This window comes from Electrophorus electricus, chromosome 6 (assembly GCF_041902795.1).
Source record: "Electrophorus electricus isolate QZ-2024a chromosome 6, ASM4190279v1, whole genome shotgun sequence".
NCBI lineage: Eukaryota > Metazoa > Chordata > Actinopteri > Gymnotiformes > Gymnotidae > Electrophorus > Electrophorus electricus.
The window spans coordinates 28,326,573-28,350,911 of NC_137502.1; the positions used below are offsets into that span (position 1 = coordinate 28,326,573).

General features: G+C 42.0%; 1 protein-coding gene and 1 long non-coding RNA gene across 4 annotated transcripts; one reads left to right on the top strand and one right to left on the bottom strand.

Annotated features, from left to right (window-relative positions):
• Positions 1-143: 143 nt before the first annotated feature.
• LOC118241230 (uncharacterized) lies at positions 144-15,667 on the bottom strand. 2 transcript variants are annotated; one of them, XR_014124251.1, is made up of 4 exons: positions 15,000-15,667; positions 3,040-3,102; positions 2,537-2,568; positions 144-812 (listed from the first exon to the last, which is right to left on the bottom strand). It is a non-coding gene; the product is annotated as an uncharacterized LOC118241230 (long non-coding RNA). The 2 variants fall into 2 exon arrangements; XR_004775907.2 differs by having other exon boundaries at positions 2,537-2,625.
• Positions 15,668-15,841: 174 nt separating this feature from the next.
• tent5bb (terminal nucleotidyltransferase 5Bb) lies at positions 15,842-23,665 on the top strand. Of its 2 annotated transcripts, XR_014124250.1 has the most exons (3): positions 15,842-16,264; positions 22,028-23,341; positions 23,449-23,665. XR_014124250.1 is itself a non-coding variant. In XM_035525683.2 (2 exons), exons 1-2 carry the CDS (start codon positions 16,109-16,111, stop codon positions 23,042-23,044), a joined length of 1,173 nt encoding a protein of 390 aa, XP_035381576.1. In that variant the 5' UTR covers positions 15,842-16,108; the 3' UTR covers positions 23,045-23,665. The 2 variants fall into 2 exon arrangements, 1 of the variants encoding a protein (XP_035381576.1); XM_035525683.2 differs by having other exon boundaries at positions 22,028-23,665.
• The last annotated feature ends 674 nt before the right edge of the window (positions 23,666-24,339 follow it).

Here is a 24,339-nt window from a genome sequence, read left to right on the forward strand (position 1 = left end):
ATAAAGTGTGTGTGTGTGTGTGTATATCTATATAGATATATATATAGATATATGTGTGTGTGTGTGTATGTAAAATTATACACACGTTTTTCCTCACTCACCATCCTCTGGGCCAATTCTTTTTCCTCCTCCAGAGGCCTGGGAGCTTAAAAGGTACTACAAAGAATCTTAGCTGTTCCCAGGACTGCACTCTTCCGGACAGAGATCTGGGATGTTGTTCCTGGGATGTGCTGGAGCCATTCTCCCAGTTTAGGCATCACAGTTTAGTGCTCCGATCACCACAGGAACCACTGTTGCCTTCACCTTCCAGAGGACTGTTGTAATAAAATATTGTATTTTTGTATATTGTAATGAGAAGCACTTTGATTGCTCAGCTGATGAAGGACTTCTTTCCAAATTTATTTTCTCTGGAAAGTTGTGCTTCGCTACAATTTTAAATATCTCCACACCTCTTTGTACAGTACTGTAGTTACTTTGCATTTGTATATAATTCATAGAAATTTGGAGGAAAATATCAAGCCAGAGCAACAAGTGAAGCTGACAACTCTAACTGAGATTGTGCACATTGACTTCAGCTGGTGACCGTGTTGCGAAGCCTGTAGGTAGCGCTGGTCTAAATGTTGCCCAAATGCCCACATTTTCTCATTGTCTGTGGCCACATAAATCACTTTGGCATTTGTGATGTTCTTCTGAGCCTCCTGTGCCCTGCCCAGTAGAGGGAGAGGGATTGTTGGGGCCTGGCTCTCGCCTCCAACTCCAAGGCACATAAACCATCATGGAGCAAAAAGGCCTCTGGAGACTTTCATGAGTTCCTTTGGGAAAGAAAACATAAATTAAGTGACCATTTTTATGGAGTGTGCTGCAGAGAGATGGGTGACCTTGTGCCGGGAGGGTGATTCCCACATCCAGGCCACCGGGGACGGGATTTTTCCAGGAGAGCGAGCTCTGGATCACAGCTCTGCATTTCAATTTGCTCCGTTCCCTTCATCCATACTCACCATAGCGGCCTGGGAGGCAGCAGCATTCCAGACATGCTGGGAAAAGCATTCCAAATTCACCTGTTTGCACTACTGAAGTTTAGATAAGGTGTGTGTTTCAATGGTGAAAGTACAGAACTGTTTACACTGCGCCAAAACTCAACAGCACACATGCCTCCTCCTTAAGTGCATGTTCTTGTTTATCATGCAAAGCTGAGCTTAGTGGGCTTATGTAGGGTGAAAAACAGCCTCAGGTGGCCATGTATGTAGCTGCCGAACAAATCCGGCCCGCTCTGGGGTCGGACAGTACAAGAACAGCCTTTCCTGTCTGGCTGGCTGGCAACTGCGGGAGAGGAGACCGCTTGTGTCAATATGTGTATGTGCGTGTGCACTTTAAGGGATGCCTGTGTGTCAAGGCCTCTTTTGTGCCCTATTTATACTGTCACTGCACTCAGATGCAGAGCCACAAGGCACTATGAAGAGCCCTCCAGCTGTGTGTATGCATGTGTGCTCCCTGTGTCAGCTGTGTGTGTGTGTGCACATGTGCTCCCTGTGTCAGTTGTGTGTGTGCGCATGTCTTCTCCCTGTGTCAGCTGTGTGTGCGCATGTGTGCTCCCTGTGTCAGCTGTGTGTGTGCGCATGTGTGCTCCCTGTGTCAGCTGTGTGTGTGTGCACATGTGCTCCCTGTGTCAGTTGTGTGTGTGCGCATGTGTTCTCCCTGTGTCAGCTGTGTGTGCGCATGTGTGCTCCCTGTGTCAGCTGTGTGTGTGCACATGTGTGCTCCCTGTGTCAGCTGTGTGTGTGCACGTGTGCTCCGTGTCAGCTGTGTGTGTGCGCATGTGTGCTCCCTGTGTCAGTTGTGTGTGTGCGCATGTGTTCTCCCTGTGTCAGCTGTGTGTGTGCGCATGTGTGCTCCCTGTGTCAACTGTGTGTGCACATGTACTCCCTGTGTCAGTTGTGTGTGCACATGTGTGCTCCCTGTGTCAGCTCTGTGTGCACGTGTGCTCCCTGTGTCAGCTCTGTGTGCACGTGTGCTCCTTGTGTCAGCTCTGTGTTTGTGCATATGTGCTCCCTTTGTTAGCCGTGTGTGTGTGTGTGAGAATGTGTGCTCCCTGTGTCAGCTGTGTGTGTGTGTGTATGTGAGAATGTGTGCTCCCTGTGTCAGCTGTGTGTGTGTGTGTGTGAGTGAATGTGTGCTCTCTGTGTCAGCTGTGTGTGTGTGTGAGAGAATGTGTGCTCCCTGTGTCAGCCGTGTGCGTGTGAATGTGTGCTCCCTGTGTCAGCTATGTGTGTTTGTGCGCACCCTGTGTCAGCTGTGTGTGTGTGAGTGAATGTGTGCTCCCTGTGTCAGCTGTGTAATTTACTATATATTAAATTTAAAGCATATTACTGAGTGACCCCACTGAAAAAAATATGAAAGGCTTTTAATTGCAAGAGTACGAAATGATTCTGGTTAATCATGCGGTTTTATGTGTTAACAAAATATTATAAGGATTTATAAATCTACTATAACTGAAACCAACAGCTAGTGTAGTGTTGCTGCAACAGGTGTGACATACCTTCTCTCACTCTTCCATCTTTCAGATCCTGGCTGGAGAGTAAGAGAGGCAGAAAGGAACAAATGGAAAAAAGCGTTCTCAATGAAAAGCTAAAAAGAAAAGAGCACACAAATGATAGTCAGATGGTGCAGCTCTCACGGTAACACTATCAAAGCTGATGACAGAGCTGCAAGTCCCTCATTGCCCTGACCATATGCTGTACTGGGCGTACCGACGGTCAGGTACCAGTAATTACTCTGCCTGTCAACAGCTGGGTTTGCAGGGCTGGACAGAGGCATATGTACGTTATCTAGAGTGACACAGAAGACAAATGAATGTGGTTGGGGAGGGGAGGGGGTGTTTGTGTGAACCAGTTCTGGGTATTCCTTGAGTGCTTGTGGATTTGGGGATCGCGGTCTTTATAACTATATAATTATTGTATGTGAAACACAGCAAAAAAAATTGCAGGCAGATGCACTGACTGAGTTGTCATTAATGTGGCGGTGACGGGCGATACCTCGTACCTCACATCTTCTGTAAGTTATTGTGGCTCAGGCTTCCCCTGTCCCTGACAGGCTCCACTTTCCCTATTAAAAGGAGAAAAGTGCTTGGTTTTCCTGTCACTTCTTTTTTTCCCCCCCCCTCATAACCTTGTAAATATCCAGTGGCAGAAACCCCAGCAGCGTGCTGATGGAAACTGTGATGGTACATATGGTCTTCATGTGTGTGGGTGAAGTGGGGGAAGCCATCGCCTGCTGTAACCAGAGAGGCTGGAAAAAGGAACCCTGGGCTTTTCCCGTCCGCTGTCCCTCGCACCATATGATTAACGTACCTTTGGCTTCTAGAGCTATTTTGTGATAGAATTCCAACAGACTCCCGTGGTGGCATATCTTGTGGACTGCCGAAATTCAGGCATCCTTCTCCATCTCTATAACTTGCCTCGCTTAACCCTTTGCGTCGCTGATAGCCTAGCTTGTTTCTGCGCTCCGGTTTCCTCCTGTTTGGCATCTCGGGTGTGGCTGGTGCAGCATGACGACTGCAGTCAAAAGGCTGTTCCCCAAACACCAGCCTTGTGAAACCACCTATCAGTGTTTTGTTTTTCCTAATTACTTAATTTCTTTTCTGAGGCTTCATGCTAGTGACTGTACTCATGTCATGTACATACTAATTCCATGAGCATGGGACCAGCCGCCTTAACCGAAACAAAATCTTCTCCCAGAACATCTTACAGAGGTGGTCCATTGAACTACCATTCAAATTTGAGACTTTGTGAGAAAAAACCTTCAGTTTAGTAACTGGGAAAATATAAAGAGTTCTGTCAGCTGTCAAGTGGCTTTGAATGCTTCTACATCGAAACTGACATTCCAACATTTGCTCACATTGTTTTAGTTCTTCATTTTGTAAGGAAGACTCTTGCACCTTGCAAAATTCTAATAACAAATAAAAGAAACTGCTATTAAAACTTCCTATAGTGTGTATCCTTGAGCTATGTCAACAGCACAACATTTAACACAACATACACTTTGCAAGCAGATAGCTCATTTCCTTGGCTGCCCTCATTTTGAAGAAAAAAAAACGTAAACATAAAAGCAGATGTTTCAGAATCAGAATCACCTTCACTCGCCTGCACAGATTGGATTTTTTTTCTTGGCACACAGACCAATCTAGTCATCTCAAACACTAACAACAAACAACCCTGAATGAAAACAAATCGATGTAGGACATGCAGCTCTGAAAAAGAAAACCAAGCCTTCAAAAATCAGCCACCTTTGATGTAAAATACGAAACATTTGAAAGGACAGAAACCCAAGGACTGCATGAGACAGGTTCTTCGGTTTCATTACGAGTTTCTCCCTCTACGCTGTACAGATATATTTCTACTGATATAATTCTTTTTTTATAGACAGCAGACTGAGTTGAGACGGACTCTCTAGAACTGTTAACATCTAGTGCTTCTTGGATTAAAGATGATGTCTGACAGTCCATCTGTCTTTATTCCCTCATTTATCAGCACACCTTTGCCATGTGGAGATTGGGCCAACACGTTGGAACAGCCCCAACACATGAACCTTCACCCGGAGCACAAAGACGTGTCCAAAACAGATCTATTGAGAAGCTGGACGTCACAGTGCTGCCTGAGTGGTGTGTGTTCGTGCTGAGAAGATCTACCTAGCCAGAGCCAGGCTGTCACCGCAGGCTTGGACCAGGGACACCCCAAACTCGCACTGAAGAGCTAAAGCCAATTTCAGGAGACTCAATGTCACCTTCCGTCAGTCCACTGTCATCCCTCGTTACCTGTGTGTATTTACACTCCAGACAACATTCGATGACCATCATGCACGTATGTTATGTGCCCACACGAAAGAAAATAATTCAAAAGGAACCTGCTGCTTTGTGAAGGCGCATGCTTCTTATAACGAGTATACTGAGATCTAAGTGACTCCCTCCTGTTCTTCAGATCCTTCCATACAATTGCATACAGTAACATCAATAATCTCAAATGTTCCACCTGTTTTCTGGATCGTTAGCACAACAAAATTACTTCCATTGGCCTGACGCCATCTGATGGCCGATCGCCCAGTCAGTGCGTCACAACCGTTACAGCCACTTTTTGGAGTCATTCTGTCCTCTTCCCCCAGTTCATTGAAGCCAAAACTGTGTTCTCATTTCTCTTTATTGGCCTGTTTTGGGGAGCAGGAACAATAGGGTTATCTTTCATGCTCTGAAAGAATGCATCTTTTATCGGCTGTTGTTTCTGTGTCTCTGCGGTCATGTTACCTCTTTCGCTTTTATTTTTTTTCCATGAGGGGAACCAGAAAGTGGACTAAGAGGAGGTGGATGTGAGAGCGTGGCTATGCGTGCCAGAGAAGCGGAAATTGAGAGCGGGAGCGATAGACAGATAAAGGACGGGAATGGAGGACTAGATCCTGGAGGGCCGCAGGCTGGGCTCTGTGCACAGGCAGGGGCTCAGCAGCGTGGAGAAAAGTGAGTAGTCAGTACACAGAGGGCCTCCAGCAGTGCGTAAGCTTTTACCCTCAGCCCACAAACCCCCATCTCCACCAGGAGGCTTGAAATGAGCCATATATACCTCGCACCCGCAGAGAGGGGCACCCCCTGCCCAAGGCAAGGCCCACAACATTCGTTTCTCACTGCAGAGTACAGGATGGAAAAACTTTTTTTTTTCTTTCTTTCTGTATATTGAAAACACACACACACACACACACACACACACACACACACACAACCTATACACTAGTCTAGAAGCTTCTATAGAGTCCATACATCAAAGACTGTCGCTAGCATTTTGTAAATCCTAAAGTTTTACTACTGCTGTGCAAGATGATTTTCTGCTATGGCAATCATTATCTTAGTACTATAAAGATTTATTTTGTTAATGCTAAAGGCATGTAATTTGTGTGGAGTCATTTTATAGATTTAGATTATCTAAATAGATATAAAAACAAGAAATAAAAACAAATAAATAAATTTTAGAAATGCTATGGACAAATGCAAACTTTACATGCAACACCGATGACCTCTCCATAGTCTGAGGTGTGTAGTCCTGCATTGCCAGATATGGTGATGAACGGGTAATAAGTCTTTTAGACAAAATTACAGGGCTTTAAATGTTGAAAAATGGCTCTGCAGGGAACAGACCACCCTCGATAAACCACAGTTTCCATTCAAGTTTCAACACATGAATGTGAATTCGTGTTCATGCTGTAATCAGCTAAACTGGTCACAGCACCTAAACTGCGTTGCTGTTGTTGCTTTTTCCTCCTCCTCCTCCTCCTCCTCCTCCTCCTCTAGTGCAGTCCATATTTGCAGTCATTTCACATATACACTGGTGTAGAGTATAATGAAAATCTTCTCAGTAATCTCTAGTTGCAAAATAATCACAAAACCTGCAACACCGACCTCTTCCTTCTTTCTCTTTCAACCAAAGTGCACTCCTTCACACTCTCGTTTGAGTGGGTGTACGGCTAATATCGCAGCCTGTAACGGTGCGGCTGGATTCACGTGCACAGCAGTGGTGATCAGGATGCTCAAAGCATTGCTCTGACCTTTCCAGCATCACGGTCAGTTTGCTCTCCTCCATATATCAGACCCCTGTCCTATGCAAATGAATCCCAGCACGATACCTCAGGAATAGGGCATAAATCCACTCTGTACGCCAGTGCCTTTATCAGATGTGCCTTAAAACATATTAGGATCATCACAGCTCGACTTCAAAGGACTGCAGTATGTCAATGATATGACGCATGCCTCTTGCTCTCACATCAAACGCTAGCGGCTGTGATGAATTTATGTGGCCATAAAAAAAGGATCTTGGGCCGAACACAAACTGTTTGACATCTGGGCTCAATCTTCAGCATTGCGTGTAATCAGTGGCATGGACCCTTTGTTCTCTGGGAGGGCACAGGGGCTGCCAGTCAGGGGTCTCAGGTAGAAGGGCGCACCACGGCCCTGCTGGATCCCATCAGCCACTAGACTGCAGCTAAACAAGGCCCCCGTTCTTTAGCTACTGTAGCTCTCAGCAGCCTTTTAATGAAGGCGCATGCTCTTTTCATTACACACATTTTTAGGCCTAACGTTACCCTAAGAAAACTACAAATATTTTTCAGTTGTTTAGTAAGCATTTCAGTTTTAGTTGGAATGATGATAATTTGTGATTCCTTTCGTTTACTTTTTAAAATTCTTTGATGTCTCTTTTTTCTTTATTCGTTTTTCTTTTCTTTTATTATATTATATTAACGCTGATCAGGAGCGCCACGTTTGAACTTTCTGGTGCAGTCCAACCATTTTATTCCAGCTCTCCATCCTTCACTGTCTCCGTAGTATTAACGCTGTCTTCTGCCTGCTATATTATGGGTTCACCAAGATCACGGCACAATGGCAGATTATCTTTCTGCTAAAACATATCTTTCTGCATGGCTATATCTACCCAGAAAGTAGCGTCTTCCCAGGTTGAAAAACCCCCATCTGTACTGGAATAATACTCTATAAAAACGACTGCCACATACAAGGCTGTGTTCTGCTTCCTGGAAGGATCCTCAATCATTTGTCCTCAGGAGTTTGCTCATTATATTCTTCTCCATTGCCAATCCAGGTGCATGCTTTGGCTTTAGGAGCAGTGGTCCACGCTGCTGGGTAGTCAGACTTTGGGATTGCTTCTACCTTTCAAATGCCGGTGTCGGCGCTTCAGGGGGTAAGAACAGACACATAAATATGCAGAAAGCATAAAGAAACCTTTTAGTTATTCAGAGTAAAGACATGACGAATGACGTTTACTCAGTAATGTTAGCTATTGTTCAGAAATCTAACCTAGGTTTTACAGCCATTGTCTGAATGTACTGCTGTTTAAATGATCAAAAGGGAAAAATAAACATTTATAAATTGTTTTTTGAAGATATGTACAGAACAGTGGACACCGTTTTGTGGCCAACATTGTACACATTCATTGGAGAAGACCAATGACCCAAGAGAGGTTTGAAGGAAAGTTGATCAAACTGGATTCTTATTACAGATCTGGTGAAAGCCCTTGGACAGGCAGGGAAATGTCTTCAGGATTATACACCCACTTACGGTGACTTACTACCACTGGGTAAGGCTGTTTAATACAGTGAAATCTAATGTCATGTCAATTTGTAATGTGTACAAAATGCTTGAATAAACTATTTTATGAGTTGCATTCAGTCTGAATGGACTGATCAAAAACATGTTTTTCTTTTCCTGAATTGTATGGATTATTCTTTGTTTTGTATTCAGTGTGACTGATTTTCTGGATAGGCTGTTGAGCTTTGTTGTGTCATGTGACTTGGTGATGTCATCATCAACCTGAGGCTGCCATGATGAAGGGCATATGGAGTCTTCAGCAGTTAACCTCGAGCATTCACAACACAACTGCTCCTGGTCTGAGGTTGAATGGCAAGCAGACACACAGTAGTCTGTAAGGGAGAGGAACCAGAGGAGCACCCAATAAGCCTGATAAGTGCAGCTCAGATTACCAAACACATTTTAAAGTGAGAGAAAGCCTGTGTCTGTATCTATAAACCTCAAGGCATGCTTTTCTGATTTTTGTGATGGCCCAGGGTCTGTGCCTGGGTTTATGTATTTGTTTTTTCAGTCTTATTTGAAGTCACAGGGCCTGTGCTATGAATATTAATTATGCTGTGTTTTGTTTTCCAGCTCAAGTGACATTTTAGGAACACAGGTCCCATCATGTCAGCCAATCAGAGAAAATGCCAAATCCTGCATGTAAAGATCCTATTTCTAGGATCATTGTTATTTACATATATCATTAATTCTAACAGTTTATACACAGAGTTATAGAGATCAGTTACTAGATACTAATGTCTTGCATTTATTTAACAAATTATTAGTTTAATCTTTCTCTATTATTATAAGAGGTTCTTGGTTGACAAATGTACAAATGATGGGATCTTAAGGATATATCACCATTATTAAAACAGGTCGATTTCAGGGCAACATGTTTGAACATCCGTACTTTTCTGTATAAATTATGCACACTATTTCTTTTAAGCATGTGGCTAGAATGACAACTATTAATCTGATCTGTTGTGAGATGTGTAATATAAACTCCTCTCTTTTGAAAGTTTTCTTCAGTAAATAGTCAGTAAATAGTCCATGACTTCAAACAATTTAAATACTCTACTTGCAGACAGTTCTGGAAGTGGAAATAAATCAATTGTAAAGTCACTTAAAAGGTTGATAAGGAAAGTAACTGAAAGGTTTTGGTTTTATGTGTGTTTATTGTAAAACTATGAAATGGAATACTGCAAGTTTTTTGAAGAAATTTTAAATAATGGAACAGTTAGAAACTGGAACTTAGGAGACATTCAGTTGTCTCTGAATGCAGTGCTTGGTGGATGCTTGGCCAGCAAATATCTCAGCATACTTGCATACTTCCATAGAGTTGGGCATGGAGCTTACGGAGGAGCATACTGGCGGTTAGCATGGCGGGGATTCAGCATATGCTGAAGGTTGATCGTGTTTCACAGGGATCCAGGATTGAGGATCCTGCAGTATCTGGACTTACACATTTCCAATCTCTCTGCTTGTCTCACAGTCAGAGTCCTCAAACATCCCTGACCTGTTATCAGAAGAAAAGGATCGCCAGCTCTCGTGCACCCCCTGTACCCTCTCATTCTTCTTATCTGGGAAGAAAAGGGCCACAGTTGTAAAGGGAGCCCTCTTCCCAGGCTCCCTCTGTGCAAGTCGCGCTGTGGTGAGCTACAGTGCCACAAGACAGTGTTTATTTTCCATACACAGTGGAGCAGGTCAGGGAGTAAGCACAACCTAGCCGTCTGGCGATTAGAGGAGAGACAGAGGAAGAAAGGGATGTGGAGAGAGGCTGTCATGGAAAGATGGGGGGCCATTTCAGTGTCACTCAGCTCGGTTCTTAGTGAACAAGCTCCTTTTCTCAATTTGCAGCACCATATGTGATTTCTAGCATTTATGCATTCAGGCTTTATCAAAAAGCGCTCAGGACAATATAAGGTCATTGTATCACTTCTGTGAATTTTGATGGCTATAGTGGATGCTTATGCACATAAATGTGTGACCTAAAAGCTTAATCACAATCATGTCTGGGCTTGATGTCTGCTGATATAATTTTGTCTGCAACACTGAAACAAACTTCAAAAGTAGTGGTGTAAGCCAAATAGCTTCCGTTTGAATGTGTGGAAAGATTGTTTGATTTAAATCACTGCTCAAAAGTGGGGGGCAACAGTAATTACCACAAAACAAGCCATTGCTAAGGCACATCATCATGTGGATTCTTTTAGATTATAACTGTTTCCAGGCAACAAGATGTTTCCAGATACCAAGGGCATCGCTGTTGGCATACATGACTTAAAACATGGTTAGATACCATATGTTTATAAATGCATGCCTTTATATCAAAGCGTTCTGTATGCCTGAAGTAAAATTAAGCTCACCTTCAGACTGAGTATGACTGATAGTGACTGACACAGTAGCAAAGGGAGTATCAATTTATAACTAGATTCACTACTGTTTTCAGTGCATCAAATCAGAGTTTTGAAATATCAACAATACTCCTTGTCAAACATGCATTGTGTTTACCATGGACTAAATAGGTCTCTGTCTTACATCTTGATCAATAAACAGTCTCAAGCCATTCTGTTTGTCCCTGTACCCTTAATTTGAGGAAATGCAAGATGCTACAACCTGCGTATCCAACTTGGCCGCCAGCGATGTAAAAATCCAGTGGACAGAAGCGACAGCCTAATGAAGTAGATATATATTTGTAAAAAGCAGAACTATTAAAGCAGCATGTGGATGTACACATGTTCTGTGGTTTCGTGAGATTCTAACTGACATGCAGTAGGATGCATCTGCAGATGTTCTTTATTAGGAAGGTTTCAGGAGTGACTGCCACTGTGAACTGAATGGCCAAAAAAAAAAAAAAAACCACAGACAAGGTAATCAGAGGCACATCCATAATAATTAAACAGACACAGGCAGGCAAAGTTAACACATGGAAGTGTTAAAACCACAAAGTACCACGGAAACAACTAAGGCTACATCATGTTAGTGCAAACTGACAAGGCTGGAGTAAACCAGGAAGAATGTGTGTTAATAGGCCTAAGAAGAACAGATTTGATGTGGGGGCAGTGCAGGAAAGGATCGACCAAGATCAGAGAAGAAGAAGAACTGCCATGGAGACTCCTGGGGTTGAGACTTTGCAACATAAGGAATAAATGCATTTTTACACCAAACAGGTGTGACACTTTGAGGAAACTGATAGGTGGTGGAGTGCTGATGAACTTAAGATAGCTGTGGGAAGACTGAAGCACAGGTCACTGCCAAATGTTCTGTGGATTAATTAGGGTTTAGAGTAAGCAGTTTGTTTAACAAGCATTAATTAAATGATTTGTGCTTGTTACAATCTCATCTACTCTCTATACAGACAGACACAAACTAATTAAGTTTGAACCTGCCCCCTTGGAAAAGCATTCATTATGTCCTGTCAATTATTTTAAAGTAAATGAGAAACAAGTTAATGTACGGCAGCTAAAAAAAAAAAAAAAAATAAATAAAATAAAAAAGACCATCAGGAACATTGCAGGGTAAAAACATCTGCTAACAATTGACTTTTTTCTCTGTATTTTAAGGTTTTCACTCCTTCATGACTTTTTCCATTTTAACCTCTGGTTCCTTTAATTCTACAGTCCAAACTTTTCCATAGTTTTTTTAAACATACGTTAACTCAGTCACTAGATAGCATGATACATCTCTGCTTAGTGACCTTATTACTGCTGTTCACTTTGTAACAAACACTAGCAGTTCACTACTGTCACCACCTCCTCCTTAATAACAATGGCACTTATTGCATAGTCTCTGGACATATCTTCAGTGTGGTGAGATTATCCATGGTATAAGCATGCATGGACTATTATGTAAATGCATTCATGAAAGTAAATAGCAAGGCTGAGGTACCAGGGAGCTGCAGAACCATGTGTGGCCCAACACTGGTGACATAACACTCTCATGGCTCACCTGCAGTATGCAAAGAATTTCTCTTTCTAAAAGCTTTAACATAACCCCACGTTGTCAGGAAAAATACCCTGCGCCTAAACAGTGCTTGGCCTGACATAAGGTGGGTGGAAAAAATGCATTATGGGGGTTAATTATGCAGTTATTATTCATATCCAGGATTGTAATCGGGAGTTAAACATTCATTTTTGAATATAGGTATGCTTATCCTGCATATACTGCCTGTGCGTTTGCTTTTATGATTTTGTTAAAAAGGCTTTAAAAATAATAACACATTTCCAGTTGAGCTCTGACTAAAGAGTCATACAATGGGATGTATTTGGGATAACAAATATGCTAATTCATAATTTTCATAAACACAACACTCTTGTACCAAATACATGGGATATTTACATTTAGTGAACTTACTAGTGTTTGCTGAATCCAGTGTGGCTTAGTTGTTCAAACTAACTAGGGTAAAAATATGATGAAATTTAGGATAAGATTATGAATATGTTCTTGCATGAAGCCCAATAACCATCAGAGCGAGAATACATTAAGAAGCTTTTGTAAGTATGTAAGACTTACAGTATCATCATAATCCCTTGTGAATGTCCTTGTGGATAGTATGGAAAGGACAATGAAGTCCAGAGAGAAATGAACTAGAGAAGTGTTGCTTTTCAGAAGTTGACCTAGCCTCATTGCTTTCAGTGAATTAAGAATTTTGACTATGCATGCAATTTGATTCACCTTTTGCCCATCAGATATCATGAGGAAATGCAATACCCTGCCCCCAACACTGCGCAGAAAAACAGAAACCTGTGACATTTAGAGTGCTGATAAACAGGGCAGCTCTTTCCTTTTACTAAACATGTGGTTTTCAGTATCAAGCACATTCACATTTACAACCATACACTGTTACCCAACTACTGACAATTAGTCATTTCATAAAGCACAGTTTTAGTTGCTTACGATGTAGTAACATTGCTTTCTGTGAGTATACTTAACAAGTAGACAGAAATGAAGCAGAAGATGACCAGTGGCTCTCATCAGCGCTGTTGTCAACATACAGGAATTATGAAGCCTGCTCAAGCACCCAGGTTCACAGATAGTTTTCTTCAGAAAGGCTATATTCAACTTATGTATTAGCTATTTTACTAAATGAAGTCTTTTTAAACTTCCTGTATGTTCAGATAAGGTCAGATGTGCCAGATTGGCGCAGAGGCACCATGGCCCAGTTTTTTAAACTTATTGTAGCCAGAGGAAATGATCTGCAAAAGCACTTCCTTATTCCCCCTACACTCATACACGAATACATTCATACACACATCTCCTTTGCCTTTTCCAGAACACCTTTCACACTGGATAATTGCTCAGTTTACCTGAACATTTCTAGTTAAAACCCAATAGCAATAGATCAAAGTCCTATGACGAGAAAGAAACAGGGAGTGTTGCAGGCCCCGAAGGTCTCTGTTTGCTAATGGTGCAACGGAAAACAGGAGATGTTTGCAGAAGTGCAGGCCTAATAGTTTGACCTGGCACATACCAAAAGGGCACATTTAAATTACAGTTGAAGTGTAAAGATGTTAACTGAAGCAGAAACACTCACGGGGAGGGAAAGTGATCCTTAGCTTTGAGGCAGGACTTGGACCGTCACAAACTGGCTGTATAATCTGCCACATTTGCTCATTTTGTTACATTGTTTTAATTCAGTGAGTGGTCTTATGAGTTCATGTCCATCATGCTTACCTATTTGTACATACATTTGTACTAGTTATAGGCTTAAAAATTCTGTTAAAACCCAAATTTATTACACTTTTCATAACCCCCCATTTGTTTTGACCCAATGTACATGTGTGCATATATCTATTAGATCCCCATTTAAGATTAAACGCACACGAGCCTTCATATGCCATCCTCTTGCACTTCTCTGACTGGTTGGCAGCAGATGTGGAAAACCTTATCATGAGGTGTGTCAAGGCCTGGCAGCGAACAACAAGGCCAGAGAAAAATGTACCAGTGAACAGAAGTGTCCCACCTGCACATGTTTAGCTGCCAGTGCTTGGGCAGACTTTCCCAACACAAGTCCTGTTTAATCTCCAGTGTCAAACAAACCACGAGGGATGTGACCTGAAGTCGCTGTGTCTGACTCAAACCAGCTTACGTCCTTATGCCAGTCTCAATGCTAGTCTTTGACAAAGTGAATGACAGAATCCCTGCAGAGGATATGGATTTCTCTGTGTGTATATACACATTATGTGTGTGTGTACACGCATACGCATTGACTGTGTGTTGAAGATATAATACGTGTGTGTTTTAGATATTTTTCGTGGATTTGAGTGCCTTTTTCATTACAGTCCTTTGGAGTTTTAATTTAGGAGATAACAACCTTTTGATAAGATGGCTGAGCTTGCTAATGTGAAGTGGCTGTACTGGGACAGGGGTGGGGTGGCGGATAGACAATACCAAGAGGCCCCCTTCATGCCCCAGGCCTGGGCTATTATTAGCACAATGACGCAGGTGCTGGAACGCATCACAACATTGTGTGACCAGGACAACCTCTGTTGCCAGGGGAACAGGGATTAATACCACAAAAAATAAATAAATAAATAAAACAAAAAACAAAAAAACCCAGAAAGGCTGTGACGCGCCACACAAACCAATAGATTATAAGTATTTTATAATACATTTTATTATATGAATTTTGCCCTTAACTCACTCAACCAAAATAACTAAAAATAATTTTTGCTTTTAATATAAATATGTAAAAATACACATTTTCTTCCATGTTCCACAAACATCAACATTTTTATGTTTTTCCTCTAAGTGTAAGATTATTTGTCTTATAGAAAGAGTAAAAAAGAGACTCGTACATGTGCAAAGCTGCTTTGTCACAACAATTGTTGTAAATTCCCTTCCTTTTTTCTTTCTGTAACCTTTTTTCTTTCTGTAAATGTGGTCTTACCTGTTTTGGAGCTCTTTTCATTCTGGTCTGTCTTGGAGTTCTGCTTCCCCCTGTAGACTATATTCAACCAACGTACTCTCCAATGTTTCTTTCACTAGTTCAGGGTCTCGATTGTGCAGGATCAAGCTTCATTCTGCTGGGGCTTTAGCATTTCCCAATATTTCTCTAGAAACTTCACTCTGTTCTTCTTTTAATAATTTCAATGCTTGTTTTGCTCATTTGTTTACTTTATCTTCAAACTTTAATTTGCCTGTTAATTTACACACACATCTACTGCAAGTTCATGTCCTACAAACATCGACCATTTCCATGCTGAATCAACCTGCCGAGACCACAAGCTGACTACCATTAAAACAGTCTTTCTTTTAAAAACACATGTGTAATGAATACAGATGCATTTGAAGAGCAGTGTGCATTTTAAAGAAGGCAGCACGTCCTGTGCCTTTAAAAGCAGACGAATGGACGCTCCGAGGAGAGGGACGTTCATAACATTAAAAAGATACAGCCTAATATTTTCATACAAGAGTATGAAGGCCTGACCCAGGGAAAATATGATGCTTTTATGTGCCTCAGTACATTTTCCATTCCCATAGGTTGTACGAGTGTGTTATCGACCAACAAGTCCTGCATATTTTTTTCCTCTCCTTCATGGGCGAGATACTGCATTTAGTGGCAGCAACCAGTGATCACTGCATGGACTCTGACGCACGGTAAGTAGGCGTGTGCACGAGGAGTTCTTTAGGGGATGTTTAAATATTCAAGAAGCTCCGGTTCAACCAATCACGTCGAACATGATAATCTCTCTTCGTTAAAAGCCGTTTGAACGATCAAACTAGACAGTTTACGAAATAGTTGTCTTCTTTGTTGAGATAGGTGTGGATTTGAGGCCGAACTGAAATATTTATCGCGTACAGTTGACTGTCAAATTTTGAGGGTTATGCTTTGTAAACTATGTCAACTTTTTAAACAGTTTATTACTTCAACACGGTTCAAACTTCGTAGACAAGGCCATTCTGAGTTGAATAACAACAAATTGGAAATCGAAAGCTAGGGATACGCATACGGACCTTCGACCACCGCAGAGATTAGTAACTCTGGATAGCTTCGCCATGTCCTCCGGGGATGCGTCGGAGCAAAATCGGCGGTTCTGTGTTTTGTCTTGGGAGCAGGTGCAGCGTTTGGACTCCATCCTTGGAGAGAGCGTCCCGATACACGGACGCGGAAATTTCCCCACGCTGTCTGTTCAGCCACGACAGATCGTACAGGTGAGCTCAGGCTTCATCAACGTCTTCATTAACTCTCGCAGCTGTAGACAAAATTAGTTTAGATAGATCTACAGTGCTGGCTGTTTGTCTATTAATATGTAAACGGAATTTTGGAAATGGAAACGTAATGTCTTTTTTTTTTTCTTTTCTGAAAAACGTTGGTTTTGGCGTCTCCACTGTGGTATTTTATGTCGCTAATTCATTTTTCATAAACCTCCATATACTACGTTTATTTCGTATGCAGATTGCTGCCACACCGGGGGTAAAACAGCGCATTTGATGTTGTGGAAATCAGGAAAGCAATCTTTAAACTACATGGGCCACGGTCGGCTGTTTTACTTTTTACTAGCCAGCTGGTTTTATTCCTGCTGGTTAAACCCACATGCAGTGCGTCATGCTGAAAAACTGTGCAGTTTTACCTTTAGATTTTACTTCTTTTATGTAGTTTAACTACAGTAATGTTGCTAGTAACTCTGCAGATACTTTTCTCTCATTGTTATTCCTAAATACTATAATTGCAACATTAACGTTTTGTCGTTGGTTGTTGTTTTCAACTCAATTACAGTTGTTGCGCTATCACTTTTCTTCATTAACTTACCAGACATCATCCACGGATTCAGCCCGCATTTGTTTGCGTTCTCACTCGCGAGGGACAACATATTTATTTTATAGAATCTGGGCTGTATAACTTTTTTTTTTTTTCCACGCGTGTGACCTTTTATATAAATAAACGTTATGTCTTGCCCCCAAACCTCTTTTTAGAAAGACACATTTAAGGAGAACTGTTAGATCATATTTGAATAGTGTACCCCTTACGGTTAATTGACCTCGTGCGTTTTGCGTCAGATCCTCAAGTTCCAGAAACCTAAACCTGAATTACAAAGCTTAATTTACAACAGGAACAGAAGATTCCTCTCCTTGCAGTCCTTTTATTTATTACATTTCAACTACAGCATAGCCTGTTCACATCATTAATATGATCAAGATATATGACACATTTACTCAATAGCATAAAGGTTTCGGAACTAGACCTGCCTCCATGAAAGGGGCTGCTTGAGCGCATGCAGTGTCTGCATGAATCATTAGTGCGCATCCTCAGGAAATTTATGGAAAATAGAAAGCTGTAAATGGAGCTTGCAGCAGTGCATGTATAGCAGAAAGGGGAGGGACATTGAGGGCTTTCAGTGGCATTTGTTGAAAGTGCTTTATAAACCATGAGTCTGTAACATATATATGAATTATACAAGTCTATATGTGGACCAAAATATAAAATTCTTTCTCAAACCTTTCATTACATAAGTAGTGTAATGATATTTTTGGCAGGCACAGTTGATCTGTGTGTGTGTGTGTGTATGTGTGTGTGTGTGTATATATATATATATATGTGTGTATGTATATATATGTATGTACACACACATTTATATATATATATTAGATCATGTTAAGATCCTGTGGAACTTGCAGACAAAATGGTATTGGCTAAACAACTGGACATCGTGGTGATGGATAAACACCAAAAGAGGGCCACAGTGATGGATGTAGCAATTCCTAGTGATTACAACAACAGGAAATGGGGACATGAAAAGCTCATGAAACACCAAGGGCTGCAAGAAGAGTTGGAAAAGATGTGGAAGGTGAAGGCAACAGTGGTTCCTGTGGTGATCGGCGCACTAGGGGCTGTGACGCCTAAACTGGGAGAATGGCTCCAGCAGATCCCAGGAACAACATCCCAGATCTCCGTCCGGAAGAGTGCAGTCCTGGGAACAGCTAAGATTCTATATAGTACCTTTAAGCTCCCAGGCCTCTGGAGGAGGACCTGAGCTTAAAGGAAAAAGAGACCACCTGAAGGAGGGAGAGTAGTAAAATAAAAAAATAAAATAAATAAATAATAATTTAAAAAAAAAAAAAATATATATATATTTTATTTTTTAAATTTATTTTTTTTATTACACACACCTATCTATCTATCTATCTATCTATCTATCTATCTATCTATCTATCTATCTATCTATCTATCTATCTATCTAATATATAATATAATTACACACACTCTCTCTCTCTCTCTCTCTCTCTCTCTCTCTCTCTCTCTCTCTATATATATATATATATATATATATATATATATATATATATATATATATAAATAAAATTATTCCCCACTTACCCTCCACCAAAATACTCCCTTAGTTTGCCAGTTTGAAGAGTTATTTTAAACAGTTTTCAGGTTTTCACTCTCTTTTGATCCATGTTGAATTATACAAGTCTATATGTGGGCCAAAATGTAAAATTCTTTCTCAAACCTTTCATTACATAAGTGGTGTAATGATCTTTTTGGCAGGCACAGTTGACCTGTTTGTGGGTCAGAAAATTAAAAGTGATGAATCCTTTAAGCAACAGTAGCCTTCTGGTTCAGTAGACTGGGTCAGTGCTAACAAGAACTCTGTGTAGTATGACCAGCTGCTCAGTGATCTGATCTCTTGGGACAACCTGGAAATTAAGCATACAGGAAGCACATTGATAAATAAGACATATACAGATTATTCATATTATACAGAATACACTACTGCTTGTATTTTATGTTTACATTTGTAATTTTTGTTGGTTTTAATGATATAGTGCTGTAGAAGTATATGTAAGAGCTGGACTAGGTTTGAATATTACATTGTTATATTTAATTATTATTTAGCCCTACTGTTTGTAGAAGGGGAATATAAGTGGGGAAAAACAAGAAGACGCTTATAGTACTTACTGTTTGAGGGTAGTGGAGAAATATTTGAGGACAGCATTCATGATGAAGTGACGCCCACATCTCCTAGCAACCTCCTCACAGCCAGTGTGTGAAGCTCAGGTATCTGACTGCTTTTCAGCTAGGCACTGCCAAGCATGTCTTATAAGAAAATGTTTGAGATGGTCATCATCTGATGAGATGGTTAAATGGTCCAGTTTGTAAACTTGGACATTTAAGTAACAGTCAGATGTGAAACATTTGTTTTAGTACATTTAACAAATCCAACATGCAAGTGACATAATATCCAAATTCCATATCCAATTCCAGTGCTTTATATTATATTAAAAACACCCTTTCTGCTTAATTTGATGCAGAGCTACAGTATCTCCTGAGGTGTTTGGTTTTGGAGAATCCTGGAAGCAATTGCTAAAGGAAGTAGCTAAAACATTAAACAGGAACAGGAAGCTCTCGTTACCCTTCTACCTAGTTCTGCCTAGCCTTTCTTTGACTTTGGTTGGTTCCCATGTGATGCCAGAGAGAGGTCGTAAGCACTTCATTCATCCAAGCTATCTGGCAGAGTGCAGGGTGCCTTGATTGGTCTCCAAGGTGCAATGAAGCCCTGTGCTTTTGGCCTGTACCCCAGGCTGGACCTTTAAAAAAAACAGCAGATTCCTACAGTCGTGCGAAAATGAAAGTTCATAAGCACCACTGGGCCAGTGCACACTGTCGAACCAGACCCGGAGACTAGAATGTGCACATGTATGCTGATGTGTGTCCCGCCAAGGGGTTGTCAGCACGAGACAGACTGATGTTTTCTTGTAGGGTTTAAAAAAAAATGTTTTTTTTAATGAGTCTCCAGCACAAGGTCGATGGAAGTGATCTCCCGCATTTGCCTTTTCAGGTGTTTTGGAATCTCCGAAGCAAATGGATTTTTCAGTCTGTTTTGGTTGGAAAAGCAAATGGTAGAATAATTGTGACTTAAGGGCTAGGTTGTAGGAAAGGAACTCTTTTCCTCCAGTTCTGCCAATTATTAATTTTTAACATATTTCCTGTACTGAAATATATCTTATGTTAAATACATGTATTTACTAGTGAAGTGCCTGTATAGCATAGAAAACAGAGTAGGTATATTTCTTTCATGAATTCACCTGATTTCCATCTATTTGGAAAACTTTAAACATAAGCTTTGTGAAATATAACTTTCCGGTTTTGTAACTGGTTTTGTTGGGTATTCAAAACTGTGTAATTATATCCAAGACACCGATATGTTGGAAAGTCATCCAATAGAAAGAGGCCCAGATCTGTTTTTTTTCTTTTTGAAAAGCTTAGGCCTGGAGAAAGTGTCATTTCAATGTATGTACCATGGCAGTGGACCATGTGCCTGTCACTAACTCAGTCATCATGCAGGCACTTTAAAATTTGGCCTTTGAGTTGGACAACCATTGTCGATAAGCTTGTATAACCATGGCAACAGCTAGGTCACCACATCACCAGGTGTGGTGTAAGCAGTGGATGGTAGCAGGCAGGGAGATGGTCTTAATTCCAGACTGAATGAAATAGAGCAGCGGTCGTAGGCATACTCTGTGGGCTTGTGGGGTACCTTGCTGACTGACTGAGCCTTCATGGGCTGTGGAGAACCTGGAGGAAACTCGGCCTGGCTTCTAGGAAACAGTAGGCAGGATGTTGAAGGCCCACCTGCTTGAGTCAGATTAAACAGCGTTTCTAAATGGACAAGATGAGTTCTCTTTACACAGAGAATTAACTTGATGTGAAAAACTGCATGCTTTTAATCTGGTTGTACTTGGGAAAGGTCTCTGAACAATCTATACTCCAAAACTGACGATGTTTGGCCAATACATAAGTAGTCTGAGGAGTTGTTGGTGTGTGCATTGTTTTGATTTGGAGGCTTTGATTGTGTTGGTAGACACCTTGACAGACTTGTATTTATTAAAATAATTGTATGCACTGTTACAGCAGTGGATCAGTCACAACTAATGGTATCTACATTGAGAGTAGTCTTGAAGGATTATTTCTGTTGTTTTTTGACTGTCCTTTTGTTCACTGGGTGTAACATTTGATACCATCTTAGGGTATCGGGGTCATTGATTTTGACTTCGTTACTGCCATAACCATAGTGTACTACATGAAGAAATGTGACAAAAAGTGAAAATTGATAGATATTCCCTAAGCCTAATCATTATATGCCACCAGGGTTGCACTGAAGTTGCATTACCTTGGACCCTTGGATAACCCTGCAGTTCAAAATGAAGGGCTTGCGTGACTGTGCAGAGAGACTTGGATCTAGAGCACCCTGGAGCTCTTAAAGAAAGACAAGCAGTGACTTGTCAGTTCCCAAGGATAAGCCACATGCTTTTGGAGAACTGAAACCCGCCTTGCGGAAAGAGATATGGCTACCTCTGTCGCGGCAAGCAAGCATGTGTGTCCGTTTCTAAGAATGGTGTGCGAAGGAGAAAGATTTTCTCTTTTGGTGCACGCCTGACCAAGAGAAGTGGAGAATTATTTAGTTTTCCATCGCTGACTGAGAGAGAATTTCAAGGTGGCCCCTGGCTTATATGATATCTAGATTGCTGAAGCCTTTGAAGCTGAACTGCCTGCCTACAGGAGCACGCTGTATATATAACCATTTGTCAAAAAGACATTCAAGATGAAGTGGATGATAATATACATGATATAGTGATGCACTATAGATTTGCCGTGAACTCTTGTCCTCCATTTTGACTCACTTGCTATTTTAACAGATTTAGTTTTACTGTAAGAGAAGTTATTAGTTTGGAATGTCTCTGACGGTGAAGCAGAAATTTGTGTTTTTTGCATTGCTTGTAAAATTCCAGTGACAACTTGAAATATATGGGCAATTTTAAGCTTGAAGTAAATGAGTGACAATAAGATGACTCAATATATTTAGAAGTTTCTTCTTGTAACCATCTCGCGCTCTCTCTCTCTTTCTCCCGGTCCTTGTCCCTGTCTTTCTGTCTTCCTTTCTCTCTTCGTCTCTCACGGCCTCTTTATTGCAGGTGGTGAGGGCCAGACTGGAGGAGAGCGGGGTAGTGGTTCGTGATGTGAAACTCAACGGCTCCGCAGCCAGCCACGTGCTACACCAGGACACAGGCCTGGGATACAAGGACCTGGACCTGATCTTTGGACTGAGTCTGACTGACGACAGGACCTTTCGCCTGGTGAAGGATGTGGTGCTGGACAGCCTGCTGGACTTCCTGCCAGCAGGCGTCAGCCGCGAGCGCATCACCGCCCTCACCCTGAAGGAGGCGTACGTGCAGAAGCTGGTGAAAGTGTGCAAGGACACAGACCGCTGGAGCCTCATCTCCCTCTCCAACAACACGGGCAAGAATGTGGAGCTCAAGTTCGTCGACTCGCTACGCCGGCAGTTCGAGTTCAGCGTAGATTCCTTCCAGATCGGCCTGGACTCGCTGCTGCTGTTCGACCGCTGCTCCGAGACGCCCATGTCCGAGAGCTTCCACCCCACTGTGCTGGGCGAGAGCATGTACGGCGACTTCGAAGAGGCGCTGGGCCATCTGCGCTCCAAGATCATCGCCACGCGCAGCCCCGAGGAGATCCGCGGTGGCGGTCTGCTGAAGTACTGCCACCTGCTGGTGCGCGGCTTCCGGCCCGCCTCACCGGCACACATGAAGACGCTGCAGCGATACATGTGCTCGCGCTTTTTCATTGACTTCCCCGACGTGGGCGAGCAGCGGCGAAAGCTGGAGGCCTACCTGCAGAACCACTTCAGTGGTATGGAGCACAAGCGCTACGAGTGCCTGGCCACACTGCGCCGTGTGGTGGACGAGAGCACCGTGTGCCTGATGGGCCACGAGCGCCGGCAGACGCTGGCACTCATCTCCGCGCTGGCTCTGCGGGCACTCGCTGAGCAGCACGCCATCCCAGCACTGGCCAACGTCACCTGCTACTACCAGCCAGCGCCCTACGTGCGCGACGTCAACTTCAGCAACTACTACGTGCCCTCGCCTGTGCCCACCTGCAGCAGCTCGTACCCCACGTGGTTGCCCTGCAGCTGAGTGACGGGACATGTTCTATGGATGAGACACTGTCTTTGAAGGGGTTGGCCCATCTTTTTAGGGTCTACCTTGCATTGTGGACAGGAGGAGATGAGAGGGAAAATGTAAATGTATAATTTTTCTTTTTTGCCAAATCTTCAAAATGCTACTACTTATCTCTCGTCCCCCCTCTAAGTTATAATGAACACTGCTGTACAGTAAAACCAGTTCGAGCCAGTCTGTGTTGTTTTTCTGCTCCATGTTTCTGCATCCCTTTTTGGGACTTTTTAGTTGGTGTGCTGAAGACCGAAGGAAGGGGTAAAGTACTCCACAGAACCTTTCTCTATTTCTTTGTGTAATCCATTTGTATTTTACATGAAGTGTTTAACTTATAAAACTATTCTCTTCTTCTGGGAGATAAACAGAAAAAGACAAGAAAAAAAAGAAAATCTCCACAAATCTCCACACCAGACTGTGGCTGAATGTGCAGAAGACTGTGGTTTCCAATCTTCCCTCTTATTTGAATTTCCTGAGGACCAAAGATTTTAATTGTAGTTCTGTGACTGGAACATTACTTCTGTGATTTACAAGTGCCTGAAACCAACCACACAGAGAATTAAAAATGGTGAATTTTTCAACCAAGGCTGCTGTACTGTATATTTTTAATTTGAGGGTCATGAACTTTCTTTTTCAAATCAAAAAAAAAATTAAAGGTCAAAAATGCTGCCAGACTGTTTCCTGCTTTGAGAAGCACATGTAGATTTAGATGTTTTAATATAGTTGGTGGGTCTGTGATTTCTGCAGAGATAATTTACAAGTACAGGATGGGAGGGTAGAGAAGGGAGTAGGATATTTTATAATACTTTATGCCTGTTGAATAGTAAATCTGTCAGAACGGCCTGAGCTTTCATTCTTTTCCTGTTGTCTGTCGTCTATCTTTTTGAATGCCTGCTTCTCTTTGCTTTATTGTCATGCTCTCACGCATGCATGCTACGTGTGGGTTGTGTCTCACTCTACCAATACATCAAAGCAACAGAAAACCACAACTCTTCCTCTATTGTAACCATAATCCAGTCCACTGAGGGCCATGCTGTAGCTGGGTGAGTGTCTGATGAAGGGATTTCTCTTGTGAGCAAAGAGTTGACAAGTCGCAACTTAGAGAATAGCTGGGTAGGAGACGCACAGATGTGCATAACTTGGGCATTTCACGGTTGAGCTGTGGGCTGTAATCCCAAACACGCCCTATTTGTCAGACTGTCTGTCTCGGCTACTGCCGAGAATGGCATTCCAGCCTGATGAACAGAAGAGTGGAAAGC

Bases quoted from the DNA above. Each gene is read 5' to 3' on its own strand.
- tent5bb (XM_035525683.2), top strand. From the start codon at position 16,109: ATGTCCTCCGGGGATGCGTCGGAGCAAAATCGGCGGTTCTGTGTTTTG. The intron at 16,265-22,027 runs GTGAGCTCAGGC...TCTTTATTGCAG, and splicing joins AGCCACGACAGATCGTACAG to GTGGTGAGGGCCAGACTGGA.